Source organism: Taeniopygia guttata, chromosome Z (genome assembly GCF_048771995.1).
Source record: "Taeniopygia guttata chromosome Z, bTaeGut7.mat, whole genome shotgun sequence".
NCBI classification, from domain to species: Eukaryota; Metazoa; Chordata; class Aves; order Passeriformes; family Estrildidae; genus Taeniopygia; species Taeniopygia guttata.
In genome coordinates, this window is record NC_133063.1 from 19,018,362 (window position 1) to 19,033,419 (window position 15,058).

Here is a 15,058-nt window from a genome sequence, read left to right on the forward strand (position 1 = left end):
AAATTTCGTGTAAAAACTCATCACCCAGAAGAGAAGCCCACCCCCAAAATTAAAAAATTGGCAAGAATGGTTAAAATAATAACAGTATTAGGATGTGAACGCGTTCTCTCTCTCTCCGGACTTTCCCCCTCCCCCCTGTTTCTCTCTCTCTCCTTTCCCCCTTTTTTCTTTCTTTCTTTCCGAGTTTGGTTTTTTTTTTTTTTCAGTTTCACCTCTCTCCGCTTCTCCTGCAGGAATGAAGCGAAAGACACAAGGAGGAAGGGTGGAAAAAAGAAGAAAAGGAAGGAGAAGAGGGAGATGAAGGGGGGGCACACAACTAATAGAATATGCAAGAAAGAGAAGGGGGGGGTGAGAGGGAGAGAGGGGGAGAGAGGGAGAGAGAGGGAGAGAGAGAGAGAGACCCAAAAAATGAATGCGTTTAAACGGTAAGCCTAGCGAAGCAATGTTTCCGAAAGGGGGATCTGCGCGAATGTCTGTATATAGTGAACTTTGACACTACTATTGAAACTGACACGTTTCTATGGAGATAGCTGCCTTATATGGAGCTCGTGTCAAGGACCCAAGAGAAGGGCTGCTGGCAACTGATAATCAAAGGCGACTGACTGGTCAGAGCCCTGAACTGGGGGGAGAGAAATTGGGAGGCTAAGGTTAGCCAAGCCTCCTTCACTCCATTGGTTACCCCCCCAGCTCCCACCCCCTCCGCGCTTTTCTCTTTCTTTCTTTCTTTCTTTCTTTCTTTCTTTCTTTCTTTCTTTCTTTCTTTCTTTCTTTCTTTCTTTCTTTCTTTCTTTCTTTCTTTCTTTCTTTCTTTCTTTCTTTCTTTCTTTCTTTCTTTCTTTCTTTCTTTCTTTCTTTCTTTCTTTCTTTCTTTCTTTCTTTCTTTCTTTCTTTCTTTCTTTCTTTCTTTCTTTCTTTCTTTCTTTCTTTCTTTCTTTCTTTCTTTCTTTCTTTCTTTCTTTCTTTCTTTCTTTCTTTCTTTCTTTCTTTCTTTCTTTCTTTCTTTCTTTCTTTCTTTCTTTCTTTCTTTCTTTCTTTCTTTCTTTCTTTCTTTCTTTCTTTCTTTCTTTCTTTCTTTCTTTCTTTCTTTCTTTCTTTCTTTCTTTCTTTCTTTCTTTCTTTCTTTCTTTCTTTCTTTCTTTCTTTCTTTCTTTCTTTCTTTCTTTCTTTCTTTCTTTCTTTCTTTCTTTCTTTCTTTCTTTCTTTCTTTCTTTCTTTCTTTCTTTCTTTCTTTCTTTCTTTCTTTCTTTCTTTCTTTCTTTCTTTCCTTTTCTTCTCTTTCTCTTTCTCTTTCTCTTTCTCTTTCTCTTTCTCTTTCTCTTTCTCTTTCTCTTTCTCTTTCTCTTTCTCTTTCTCTTTCTCTTCCTCTTCCTCTTCCTCTTCCTCTTCCTCTTCCTCTTCCTCTTCCTCTTCCTCTTCCTCTTCCTCTTCCTCTTCCTCTTCCTCTTCCTCTTCCTCTTCCTCTTCCTCTTCCTCTTTCTCTTTCTCTTTCTCTTTCTCTTTCTCTTTCTCTTTCTCTCTTTCTCTCTCTCTCTCTTTTTCTTTCTTTCTCTTAATTTTTAAAAATTTAAATTAAAAAAATATTCTCTGCTACCTACTGGATGGGATGGGGAAGGGAGGGGAGAAGGGAGGGGGGAGGAAGGGAGGGAGAGAGGAAGGGTAGAGAGAGAGGAGATTCTTCTGACAAGACAGTTTACACTGAGAACCCCCTGTGCTGCTATTTACTTTGAGACCTGAGTAGTATGGGTCATCTATGGCCCCTCTACCCCCCACCCCAGCACACAGAGGAGGATGCATTGTGATAGGTAGAAAGGTGCATATAAAAGGACACGATATGGGCTCCCTGTGAAAAGTTAGTGTGGGTTGGGGGTTATTTTGTGTGGGTTTTCTTTTTTTTTGGGGGGGGGGGGATTTTTTTTGTTTGTTTGTTTGTTTTTTTTTTTTTTATCTTTTTTTTTTTCTCCTACAGATCTGAAATAGGAATTTGCCTTCCACTTTCCCGTTGCAAAAGCCACTCCAGGGGTTTTAATGATGAGCAGGAAAGACGCGCGCTGCACGGAGGAGCAGGCACCCGTATATGCACAACCCTGCACACACACACGCGCTCGAGTCCACACACATATTCAAATCCCCATATGTTCCCATCCCACTTCGGGCTATTTTTGCAGCCTGTCCCTCGCCCCTCACCCCTCATTCCTCACCTAACATGTCCACCTGCAACCCCGCAGGGTTCCACGCTTCTCGCGGGGGTTTCACCCCTACCCTTCAGTTTTATTTTGGGAGTGTGTGAGCAGTCAGAAAAACCCCAACGGCCCTGCACGCAATGTCCTTCCCTTCATCCCCTCCCCAGGGTCTGCTGCTCTCCCTAAGTGAGTTGCTCCACGTGGGTGGGGAGGATGCGCGGGGGGGAGGTGGGGTGTCGGTCCCCCTCCTGCCCCTGCGCTCCCCTCCGCGGCCCGGCGAGCAGGAATCGCTGGCTCCGGCTGCCATCTAGTGGGCACGGAGCCGTCGGCCCGGGGGAGCCCGGGAAGCCATTCTGCGGCCTTCACCCCATCCCCGATTTTACAAAAAAGGCATTTCTCCTTTTTTTTTTTTTAATAATTTATTTTAAATAGAAAACTAAACTGCGGAGAAGACCTTCTTCTTTTCAATTTCTGTCTCTCTCACAAGCCAGCCTTATCGGCAGCTTCCCTTTTGTCAGCGATCTGAAATTTGCCTTAGGTTCGAAAGACTGAATGTGACAAAGAAGAAGCAGACTGTAAAAACTGAACAGCTTCTCCCCGCAATAAAAAATCCCACCAAAACTAACACCCCAGGCCCCTCTACTCGCCACTATATATTTCTCTTACCTCCCATTAAAGTTTATAATCAGAATCAGATTAGAATCTGGATGGAAAACCTGTGGAAGGAAAGTGAATTAAAAAGGTGACAGAAGTTTTATTGTTATTATTTATTTTTGCAAAGTGATGTTGCTTTAATTAAACGTAGAGAGAAAAAACCAAGCCCCTCAAATTTGATGTATAGTGATCATTATATTTTTTTTTCTTTCCCTGTCAACTCTGAAATCTGAGGCTGGGAGCCTCTTGAAGAAAAGATTCCTTCATCATTTCTAAGATCAGAATAAATGCTTGATTTTGTCCCGAAATAATGAAGAGATTTTCAATGAGGCCCTTGGCCAAGCCGTCTCTGTTGTATGTTGCATTGATAAAAAGGATGTTATTGACTATGCAACAGTAGGCTTCTTTCCTCTCTCTCGCTCTTTCCAAATAAAGTCTCCGTCCTGTCTCTTGATCAGTGAAAAGGTGAAACGAATAAGATTAAACAGGACAAAAAAGCAAGCTCCGTATGTGTATCATCTAGATTTTACTCCCCAGACTGTGAAGAGACAGGGAGTAAAAGAGGCAGAGCAAGGCACGGAGCGGGTGGGGGGGGGGGGGGAGAGAGAGAGAGAGAGAGAGAGAGAGGGAGAGAGAGAGAGAGGGAGAGAGAGAGAGAGAGAGAGAGAGAGAGAGAGACAGAGGCAGAGACACAGACACAGACACAGACAGAAAGCCTGAGAGAAGGTGGACGGACCCAGCAGCCGCAGCCCAGCTCCTCCCGGACCGGGCACCCTGCCGACGGCCCTGACTTCCCGGGCCACCCCAGGCAAGTCGCCGCTTCCTTCCTCGGGTGGTTTCGGGACAGAGGGAGGGGAGTGAGGCCACGACACTTGGCAGGGAGACCTTTCCCAATCCTGCCCCCCCGGGCCACCTCCTCCCCTGGCGTCATTTGGGCATCCCGGCATTTGGGAGGAGTGAAAGGCGCCTGGTCCTCATTCTGTCCGAGATTTTTTCTCCCTCCTCCCTTCCGTTCCCCTTTCCCCCTGTAGAAACCTGTGTGGGAATTTCCACTGCTCCCCTCCCCAGATAACGCGCGTGTCTCACAGAGGTGACCCACGCAGGCACCGATCTCAGGTCCCAGGACCAGCTGCAGCCGCAGGGCGCCGGGCTGGGGACGTGCAAGCATTCCAACGTTCTTCTCTTTCACCTGCTTTGTTTGTTATTTGATCACCTAATGAAAAGATCGATGGCAGCTTGTTTATCTGGGTGATAGTGTCAACAGATTACAGGGGCAGTAATCAGATGTTTCCCAGCCAGGCTGGGCACAATTGTAATACAGAGGGAGCCTAAACATGCTCAGACTGCGCTGGTCTGGGCAGCGGGGGTAGTGCGATGGGGAGAAATTTTTTCCCTTCGTCTGGCTGGAAACGCTTGGTGGTTTTCATTCGCTCTGTGCTGAGGGAAAGCAATTTCTAAACGTGGTTTGTAGAAATAACCGATGGGTGAAGGGCCGGTGAAATTTGCAGGAGTCCCGAGTTAAAACCTATCTCCGACGTCCTGTGGCTGTGCAGTAGCCTGTTGGGGAGGGGAGACGAGACTCTGGGTACCCATCAATAAAAGTTTCATGCCCGTGTTGACCAGGTTAAAGCACAGTTCAGGCGACGAGAGGCATTTCCTCTCCTTGACAAATTACAGGGATACTTTAAAACGGTCACAACTCACATTTAATTGGGAAATGAACTTTGATTCCGTTTTTAACCTCCGTGGATCTGGAATGTGTAAAGGAGGTGGAGCTGGGAACTTGGAGACTTAATTTTCCCTCTGTCATACTAAATGCTACTTTCCCCAGGCAAGGGTCCAAGGCTGGGATCTGAAGGTGGGAGAGTTTTGGGAGCTTTAGGGTGTGGTTTTGGCTGTTTTTATTTGTTTGTTTTTTTCCTCTCCGCTCTGTATCTCTCTTCTCCACCCCCGTCTCCTCCTTCGTGTAACACAACCCGGAATGGCAATGGCTCCTCTCTCGTCCCCTGCAGAAAGAAAAAGTTCCTCTGGAGATTAGTGGTGACAACTTTTACAGGCTGTTTCTGTCAGGGAGGGAGGCGGGTTGAGGGGTTATAGTATAATATAAAACCCAGTTGATCGTATTATTATTTTGAGCTCGGATACATAGCCTATGTTTTCCTAAACAAATAAGTACCTTCTTCAGCTGCCAAGCTCCACAAGGAACTATATATATATATATATATATATATACACACACACACAGACACACACATTTAAAAAGGTACTCACACACACGGGGACATACATACCTATATACACATATAAATGCACACACCTATGGAGTGGCGTGGATGGAAGACAGTATGTGCACACTTACACAGGGTGCAGTGAACAGCTTTGACCTACAAAAAAGAATTCATTCTTGCATTCAATTTTTTGTGCATTTGGTTGTCCTCAGTTCTGACCTGTGGACACCTACAAACTGTAAAACCAGAGTGTTGTACTGGGGTTTCCCCCAGCACCACCGTCCTCTCTCGGTTGGGGTTCTTCGGGTGGCCTCTCTCCTGGGCCGGGCCTATTGCAAAGCGGATGTGAATGGTCACACCCGGACTCCCCAGTCGTCACTGTGCATTCCAGCCCCGCTGCTCCCCAGGCACCCCCCGAGCCAGGCTGGGGGTGGTAGTGCTGTTCCAGGCCTCCACAACTGGTGATGCCTAGCCAGGCCTCATTTCCCATCAGCAATGCCGGGGCTTTTCCTCACAGCATTTGCCTCTCCATTTGTGTTTTTTCTCTCTTTCTTTTTTCCTTCCTTTTTCCTGCCTTCACCCAAGCCAGACCTGAAGGATAACTAAGTTTTTGAGGAACGCAACATATGGTGTGTGCGCGGGAGGTGGTGCTTCTGGAGGAGCCGTGCGGTCACCCCCTGTCCTGGGCAGGTGGTCTCCGGTGAGTGGCATCACCGCGGGGAGACGTGAATAAGTGGGGCTAGCTCCTCCCGGGCGGTCTATGCTGCTCGTTCGCTGCCTCCTGCAGCACCCACCCGCAGCTGTCCTGAAGGACGCACTCTGGGACGCTTTGTGCCAGCCCTGCTCGCTTTCTAAAGGAAGCCCGACGCCGAGGGTTTGCCCATCCCACCCTAGACGTTCCGGGTGGGTGTCTCCTAGCTCCTGGTATCCCTGTCACAGTCACCCTAGCCCGTCGCCCAGGACGTTTCAGTACGTCCCACCGAAGGCGACTGGGCTTGGGAAACAAGGCCCTCCACCTTTCCCTGCTCAGCTCCCCCTCCGCCCGTCGGCCGCACATGCCCCGAGCCACGCCATCATGCATAACCTTCTTTATTTACTTATTAAAAAACCCCCAACAGAACCGCCACTCTTTGGAGCGTACTCTTTTCCCCCAGCTCTTCTGTGAAACATCATCTTGGGGTCACAGCTGACATCACCACGGTATCCAGAGCTGCTGCTCATCGTAGTGGGTCTGGCAGCCCATGGGGTGTTGTGTGTCCCACCCCGCCGAGGTGTGCCCACTTTTCCTCGCCTTCTGCGTGTGTTTAACCCAGAGGCGCGACCGCCCTTCCCTTTCGCACACACCGCCTGCTTCCCTGGAATTATTTCAGACGGGATTGGCAAAAAAGCAGTGTGAGAGCGGCCCTCGCAACTCCCCCCGCCACGCCCTCGAGAAGGCAATCTGCCGTTCCCGCAGCTTCCCCGGCAGCGGGTCCGCGCCGAGCCGGGGTTTGTCATTTGTTAGCGCTCAAAAGTACCGGGCTCCAGTGACAACCAGAAAGCAGGCACTCGTTATCCCTACAAAAACGCCTGAGCACCCGTCAGTCAGCCTTTTTTCCCAAATGAAAAAAAGAAAAAAAAAAACAAAACAAAAAAAAAAACACCAAAAAAACTTGTGCCTAGAAGTAAAAACAAAACCAAAAGCAAAACTAAAAATCACAGAATCCCAACCAACAACCACACGACACAGAAAAGGTGTCTGTGAGAGGACGGGAGAGAAGGCACACAAAGCGAAGGCCACTTTTCTAACAGCACAAAGAAGCATAGCAATTCCCAAGTAGAGCTTCACGGACAGAAACTGATGACCTTTGAATGCAGATCAAACCTTCCTGTATAAGGAAAATCTGCGAATACTTTTCAACACACTCATGAATCCAGGACCAAATATTTATATTCGGCACAAATAAAGCTACGGTGATTAGAGCGCTGAAGCCAAGAGAAACAAAATTTTACGAAAACCACAAGCATAACGCTTTGCGCTGAACAGCTCTGACTGTGTTTTGTGCTTTCAGCTTCTGTTAGGGCTGAATTTGGTGTTTTTATGATTCTGAATTGGGCTGGAGATTTTGGCGAAAAGCTGACGTTTGGAAACGAGTGTGTAAAGTCCTGAGATTGTCCTGACTACGCTGTCGACGGCAGTATATAATAATTTCCTTAACAGTTACCTGTCAGATATTCCATTTTTTCTTTTACTGAGGGCATTAGTTAGTCAGGAGTAGATTTGAGCAGGACTTTCCAGAGACCAGAGACCGGCTCCAAGATGTTTAATTCTTTAATGTCACTTTCTCCCCTGCATCCGAGATAAAACTGTGCAAAAGTATGTTTGCTGGGAAATACTCAGCAATGCTAGAGTAGTAGCGATATAATCATATTTATTCATTAGAAATTGATCTGAGTAATAAACCTTAGAATTTCTATTGGAACTGTCAGGAGCAAGATATGTTTATTACGGCATATTCTGTCTGCGTGGGGAGGACGGGGGTGCGCTTTCAATAAAGTTTAAACGAAACAGAATAAACACAGTAGATCACTCCAGCTCAATGCAAAAGCTATAAATGACTGCTACTTTTTTTTTTTTTTTTTTTTTTTTTTTTTTACCTCACAAAGGCTTTTGAATATTTTTAAAAAAATATAATTCTTCACACGTTTCTAGGGGTTAAACCCAGACATATCCAACAGTGTCGTTAATAAGTTACACAAAATTGCCTGATCCTATCAAACGGGTCTAGAGTTATATGTTTTATTGTTAACCCCTTCCACAGAATCTTCTGAAGCTGAAAGGGAAAGGGCTTTTGTCCGAGTTGATCCTTGGCTATTCTGGGGCTCAGGTTGGTGTGAAAGGGACGAGGAGGTCTCTTGAAATCTCCTTTTATCTACTCCTATTTTCTCTCTGGATCAGCAACTTTGAATAGACACCATCTAATCGCTCGTAATGGAAAATGAAAAAAGAAAAAAAAACAACCCACAAGCCACCCAACAAAAAACAACTGTATGTGTGCTCTGGGAGCTGCGAAAATGCTTTTGCGCTAGGCTGCCTGGCCGAAGGGGTGCGTGCCCTTGAGTGCGCCAGACAAGGACCAGCGTGAGCAGCCCTCTGTAGCTGAATCCTGCTATGTGCGCACCCTGCGACTCGGCGGAGACACAGGCATGCCCTGTCCCTCCTCCCTTCGCCCCCGCGCCAGGGTGTTCCTGCCTGGGACCAGGTGGTCTGGGGGTGGGGAGCGACCAGCATCTCAGACACCCCTCCCCGGTGCCCGAGCTGTGAGGACCTTTTTTGACGAGTGATGCTCGGAGTTGTAACACGGAGAATCGACCAGACACTATTTTTCCTCTCAGCCTCAGACTCCTGGATTTTCGTAATTTTCACTTATTGCGGATACCTGGACTGAAAGACAGTCCCGGCCGCCGGGAGTGGGTAACCCCAAGAAACAGTCGCCCTGTGGTGGGCGACCAACTCCGCACATCGGTCAGGCACCGACGGAGGTGTGCGCAGGTTCCTGGGAATCCTCTTGCCAAAGGCTTGTGTTTCTGCTTTTGGGTGGTTTTTTTTTTTTTTTTTTTTTTTTTGCATGCGTTAATGAAAAAAAAATAGAGGTGGGCAAACTTGGGGAGTTCTGTCAAATAGAAGAAGTTTTCCTCTAGAGGCTCAATCCAGGGCACTATCTCTTGCTTCCTAGCAGCTCAAAAATTGGCGTTTCTTTCTCAGTTTGGGATGCTTTTGCTGTAAATTCCTTCATGTGACTACTTTGTTGCTAAGGTTACAAGTTCCCATCCCGGTACACAAATCTTTTCCACTCCAGGAGCAGCTCAAGTCCTGGGCAGAATTTATGACTTAAGAGACTTACTTCAAACTCCTTGGAGTACCTCCCTGCTAAATACCTGCTTAAGTCTGGAGGTTCAAATGAAGTTCTCCCCCCGCCATCGTTTGTCACCTCCCTCCTTCTCTCTCGAGGTACGTTTTGCTGGAACTTCTGGTAAATAGATGGCGAGAAGAAACACAGTCCAATAAGAATTAAATTAAGTAGAAGAAATCCAGGCGGTGTATATTTTGAAGCTCCGATGGGGCGTCAAACTGATGTTTAACACATTTTTTCCACTCACTGTGCACAAGTCCTCAGCCCCCATCGCCTTGTTTAATTTTTTCGCCCCCGAGGAGACGGCAGTTGTGGGAGGTGGACAGAAAAAGGCTCCCTCGACCCACAGATGTTTCCCTATTCTCAAATGCCATAGAAAAGGGCAGGGAGACACTATGTCCCCAGGCACGGCTAGGGACACACACACATTCACACTCACACACTCACACGCACAGACACTCACACACACACCACACACACAGACACAGAGGCAGAGCTCAGGTGGAAAATGTGGATTTTTTTTTTCTTTCTCTCTCTCTTTTTTTTTTTTTTTTTTTTTTTTTCCTCTCCTTAGCAGAATTGCCCATCTCCTTCCTCCCCACTGCCCTCACTGCTGTCTTGGTTGCACCGGTCAGGAAAATACAGTTTTATCTCCTCGGCTCAGCAGAGCGGACAGGTACACGGCTGAACCCTCCAGCACTACTGAAAGAGTTGCTGTCCTGCATGCAAAAGGAGAAAAAACCTTAACAAAACCCCCTCAACCTCCGTCCCTACCGCCCCCGCCCCCCAAGCCCCAAGAAGCCCCAGAGATGCTTTTCTCCTGAAAAAGTTAAGCGTGACTTAGTAAACATTTGTAAATGCAAATAGAACTGAATAAATAAACATCAAACCAGGTAGTTTGGGTGTAATAGTTTAGCAGGACTAATTGCAGACAATGAAACTGAAATGACTTCTCCAATTACCTGCCGGTTGGAGCTTATTTGGAGGAACTGTCAGCTCTAGCGACGGATAATAGCTTTATTGCTCACAAAACTATCATCTATTTAGAACATATGTGCTAATTACTCTGGATGGGCGTCGGAAAAGAGACCATAAATCTATTAGCTCTTTAAAAAGTCTAAGATACTCCCTTTAGCCCTTTAAAAAGTCTAAGAACAACCAAACTCTCTTCCTTTGGACCTTAAGGGCAAGATTTTCGCCTGGATGGTACTCTTTCCATAAAATAGAAATAAAATAAAATAAAATAAAATAAAATAAAATAAAATAAAATAAAATAAAATAAAATAAAATAAAATAAAATAAAATAAAATAAAATAAAATAAAATAAAATAAATTCAGTCATATATACATGTATATTTGCGACTTCACAGTGGGAGGGAAAATAAAGGATAGCATCTTTCTGTAGACCAAACTGGTGCAATAAATCACTGTCATAAAACCGATTTTCCTCTTTAGCCTTGCACTATTTTTTTCCCCCAAAAAGATTAGTTTAAAAATCATTTAATTGGATTACTCTGGAAAATTAATCTCCTTTGGGCTCGCTAAGTTTGTGTACCAAATATCCCGAATTAATTCAGTGCCACAAAACGCATCTGCGACGCCTTTTGTTCAAAGTAGCTAAAAAAGGGACAGGTAGGGAAGGTAGCATTTCGCCGTACGCATTCACGTCCCCTCGCAGTTCTCTATGCATATTCATTGCTGTATGTGTCGCATTGTACCGCATAGAATTGCTATTGTAAAGGACATAAACAGAATTGTTTGCTGGACTGTGCTGTGGGTCAAGACACCAGTGAGGGGTGAGGAATTCAGGGGAAAAAGCAGAGAAAGGAAAAAGCTTTGGCAGCCCAAGCAGGCGTCGCGCACCGAGGGTCATACCCAGGTCGAAGCGGCTTTCCGTCGCCATCCGCCCCTGGCCGCTTCGCGGGCGCGCACTCCCTCCGCGCCGCTTCGAACCACTCCGCCCTCCCGCCTCTGCTCCTCTCCGCTTCTCTAGCTGGCCCCGGACCTGCGACACTTTCGGAGCCGTCTGAGTGGAACTCCCCATCCCGGGCACCCGCTGGGAATCAATAGGATCCCTCAATTTTCAGTCCTATTTGAGTGTGAGCAGCACCCTCGCGAGGTGCCATTAATTGCGGGGGCGGTGGGGGGTTAGAGGCTTAATGACTTGTCAGGGGGGTGGTGGTGACTCTGTAACGCAATGTCTTCTTTCCCCCCGCCTTTTACAAGTACGGGCTGTGTCGCTGCTAACAGAGCAATAAAATTGGCTTCATCTATATATTTTCCCTTTTTTGTTTTCCTGGAAGCGAACGAACCTGTCGCTTGTTCCCGGTGGTTTATATGCAGATTGTGACACTCTACGGAGTCCTGGGGACCGAAGGGGCAGGGAACCTTCCCGGGGAAAGAGTGTGGGAGGAGAGATGGTGAGCGGGGAAGTTCCTCCTGGGTAGAACAGGAGGCAGGTATCGCTCGTGCGAGTGTTTGTGCGTGTGAGCTGAGATTCAGGCTGGGCACGGGGTGGGCACAGCAGCTGGAGGATGAGGCTGAGGAGTATGAGGGTGAGGATGAGGGTGAAGGTAGGTTTTTACCTCTTGAGCACTGGTCTGGCTCAGCGCCCTATGGAATAATCTCTCTGACCAGACCCAAATCCCAGCCACTCTTGCACGCTTGTCACACTTCATAAGTTGTGTGTGGCATTTCCAAGTCAGCATTAAATTTTTAGTGTCAGCCGCTGGTGAGCTGTGAACCGCCGAGTGGGATTGTCTGCATTTAATATTGTGTGACACAAACACGCGTGGAATCACATGGAGGGAAAACATACAGAGCAAGGTGAACGTCCCATGCTAGAGGCTGACGCTGGGGCATATCACACGAGCCCAAGCCCCGAAATCCTGGAGACTGGTGAGATACCAGTTCTCACAGGCAGCCAAACAACTTCCATCACAACACGCGTGAGATCCTTGCGTGGACGTGCATAAATAGATCCCTATTTCCAGAGAGAGTTTATGTACTTGCTAAAGAGCCCTGTGATCTGCAATGAATTAATTATTGCGCCTCGGATCCCTGCACCACCCTCGTGTTTCTTCCCACCGTGCACAGGTAAAAGTTTTTCAGCCCCGTGTCTGTAGCTAAACAGATGATTACACGTTGACAGACTCTTTATCCCTAATCATGTGATGTTAAATGAATCTTAAGGTCCCTTTTGAGACAAACGAAGAATTCTCTCTCTTTCTCTCTCTCTTTTCTCCCTGTCTATCTGCTTGCACTGTGAACGTGCCCTGTGGAAAATGTTTACAGTTTGGAGGATTCTAACCTTGATTTTCCAGCTTTGAGCTCCCTCTGGAAGCGGTAAGAGCAACTACTCCATATTACTGTACATATTCCACTGCCATGGTGGGTCGCAGGTGTTGCAGTCGCTATTGTTCGCACCCCTTCTGCAGCCCCGCAGACAGAGCCCAGAGGTTGCACCGACCCCCACATGCTGCTACGCATAGCCTCAGAGCTCGGGGTTTTCCCCTTGCTGAGTATGCATGGAGGTAGCGAGAGGCGAATTTGCGTCCTCACCCACCCCCGCTTCTCGCCGCACTCCGGCCGCCCACTGGCCTCTCCCGCCTGCGCTCAGCATGGAGATTCTTACTTTCTCCCACGAGGGGAATAGATAGCTCATGCGTGGACAGGCATCTTTAGGTATCTTTTCCAGTTTAATGTCAGGAGTGCCGAATGCCTAAAACAAGGCTGGAGGCAGAGGTCCCCGAGATAAGCTGGAACTGCCTTTTAGCCCCAGGCTGGAGTGGAGGGAGGGTCAAGACAGTCGCTGAAGGATACGAGGCAAAAACTAGGCAGAGACGACTGGCAAAACAACTCCTAAACAGGAAAATATCTAGAAACCTCGAGTTGTGCACATTTGACCAGAAAGCATCTAGGATGATGACTTTTAATTTAGGCTGTGCAATGATCCTTTGGAGACGTTGTAAAGGGTGCATTTGTAACTAGCTACAAAAGTGAGGGGTGGAGGCAGGATCCTGTGTTATGCCGGAGCATCCCCGAATAACATTAAACTGTGTCATAAATCAGTGTCATCATGACGTATGACACACCACAAGGGATCATGATGAGTGACTGGCATAATAGACATAGATAGTGGACCAAAGTCTCCTTGACAATTCTTAGTCATATGTCTTGGGGGGATAGTTTTACATTCATGATCCGTTTATTTGGAGCCAATATAGGGAGAGAGACACATGAAGCGCACGGTTGAATCTGTCTAAGTAGGATGAAGACAGGCTTAAATGGCACGCAGCGTTCCCGGGGAGAATCTGAAGAGGTCGCAGGTTTAGAAGCAAAACACGTGGCAAAACCCCACCTGCTATTAGGCTCTACATAATTAAACAGTACGCCCCTGGTTTCTCCTGCCAGCCCAGGAAAGGGTTAGCTCAGCCAGCGTGTCTCCGCGCTCCTCCGTCAATAAACTGCGGAGCCCCTTAGCATCGTCCGTACCGCGGGCTGATAATCTCCCGTCCTATCGCAAACGGGGGTGCCGCTCGTGTTCTTTTCGTCACGCCTGGGCTTTGCTGCAGGCTGCTAAGCGCCGAGAGCTAGCAGGGGCAGATGGATAAATCTCCTCCCTTCAGGTCTGCCGGGAGGCAGAAAGCACACCTGTAACAAACGCCCAGTCAGAGAAATGCCCCCGCTACCAGCTGGAGAGCCCGAGTTGCTGGACCTGCGGGTTTTCTTTTGTTTGCCAACTTCCCGAGCTACCAGGTGGAAATACCATTACTCTTTTTCCTCCTCCTCTCCTCCAAACTTACGTCTCCCTTTGGTGGTGTCTCCAGAAGGGCGAGAGTGCCTCAGTGACCCTTTGAAGGGGATCAGCACTCCGAACTACGCCTGTCCTGGTTGGGAATGCTTGCCATCCCAGCGGAGAACACTGACAGGCTTCCTCCCGGGAGAGTAGGACCTCGAGGCTCCCTCTTGGCACAGACCCTTCAGGAATATACTGATAACCTCTAGAAATCTCCATAAGAGGCATTCCAATGAGCAAAATGAATGACATACGCCCAGAAAATAAAAATAAGAGTACAAGAGTGGAATCCTCTTCAGCCTGAACTACCGCCCCCCCCCCCCACCAAAAACCAACCAACCAAAAAAAAAAAAAACCCAGCCTCCCCCGCCCCAAAACTGATGGTCCAGATGCTAAGAAGTTCACTAAGTGTGTATCTAATGAAGGGAATAACGACATTGTTAACAAAAAACATCTAATTAACAATGATTCCATTTGATTCGGAGGATGAAAAAGCCTTTTAAAATCAGTCCAGATTTACTGGCCTAAACACAGCAAATTTTTCAATTTAGAGGTTGTATTAATTCTGCCTTCTTTCAAGATGTCATCTGAAAGGTAATAGGATAGGTGAAGTAATGTAGTTACACTGTAGAAACTTTTGTTTTCCTTTCTTGGCAATTTAATTCGGTGCTTCTTCACTTTCTTAGGAACAGACTGACTGCATCAACGGCGATTTCCATGTTTAGACTCATGTCTGTTTGAAGCATTTAGGTTCCCCAATCTGCATTTCTCCCGACATCAGCAGTATCACTGGATCCTTACCTCATCAACCTTTTCAAAGTAGGAATAAAACATGAGTCCTAAAGTGTGCAAGGTAGAGAAGCCGACTTGGAAGCAGGCTATCAAAATTACCTTTTTGCCCTTAGCATGGGAGGAGCGAAAAATTAAAATAAAGGAGCGCTCCTCCTGAGAGCGCCCCGGTGGCCGAGTTTCGGCAGATTAGCCATTTCACGAGTTTTCCGCTGATTTTCCAGCGTGTTGTCTGTCTCCCACCGCCTTCGGGGGGGCGCCCTGAGGGATGGGTGATGCTTCCGATCCTGCCCCATTTTCGAAACAGGAGTCACATTCACACGAGGAGAAAAAAACAGCGAGGGTGGGGAAGTCGGACCACGCCGCCACACCACGTGTGGTTTTGTTTTTGTTTTTGTTTTTGTTTTTGTTTTTGTTTTTGTTTTTGTTTTTGTTTTTGTTTTTGTTTTTGTTTTTGTTTTTGTTTTTGTTTTATTGAGCCGGCACCCGTGAGCGGCAGCAGGTGTCGCTCCCAGG

At 47.2% G+C, this 15,058-nt stretch overlaps 1 protein-coding gene and 1 long non-coding RNA gene across 42 annotated transcripts in view; one reads left to right on the forward strand and one right to left on the reverse strand.

The window, feature by feature from the left end:
• Positions 1–2,573: 2,573 nt before the first annotated feature.
• LOC140681769 (uncharacterized) lies at positions 2,574–2,980 on the reverse strand. The gene is made up of 2 exons (XR_012052945.1): positions 2,847–2,980; positions 2,574–2,728 (listed from the first exon to the last, which is right to left on the reverse strand). It is a non-coding gene; the product is annotated as an uncharacterized lncRNA (long non-coding RNA).
• Positions 2,981–3,257: 277 nt separating this feature from the next.
• LOC121468114 (uncharacterized) overlaps positions 3,258–15,058 on the forward strand; it is a 299,333-nt gene continuing 287,532 nt past the window's right edge. For 39 of the 41 annotated variants that reach the window (XR_012052925.1, XR_012052924.1, XR_012052918.1 and 36 more), the window contains exons 1-3: positions 3,258–3,642; positions 5,652–5,762; positions 12,250–12,300. Coding sequence is in view for 5 of the 41 variants with exons in the window: in XM_072922143.1 (XP_072778244.1) it covers positions 5,689–5,762; positions 12,250–12,300 (125 nt within the window). In the remaining 36 variants the exon portion in view is untranslated. The other 2 variants (XR_005978109.2, XR_012052913.1) reach the window with 2 other exon arrangements.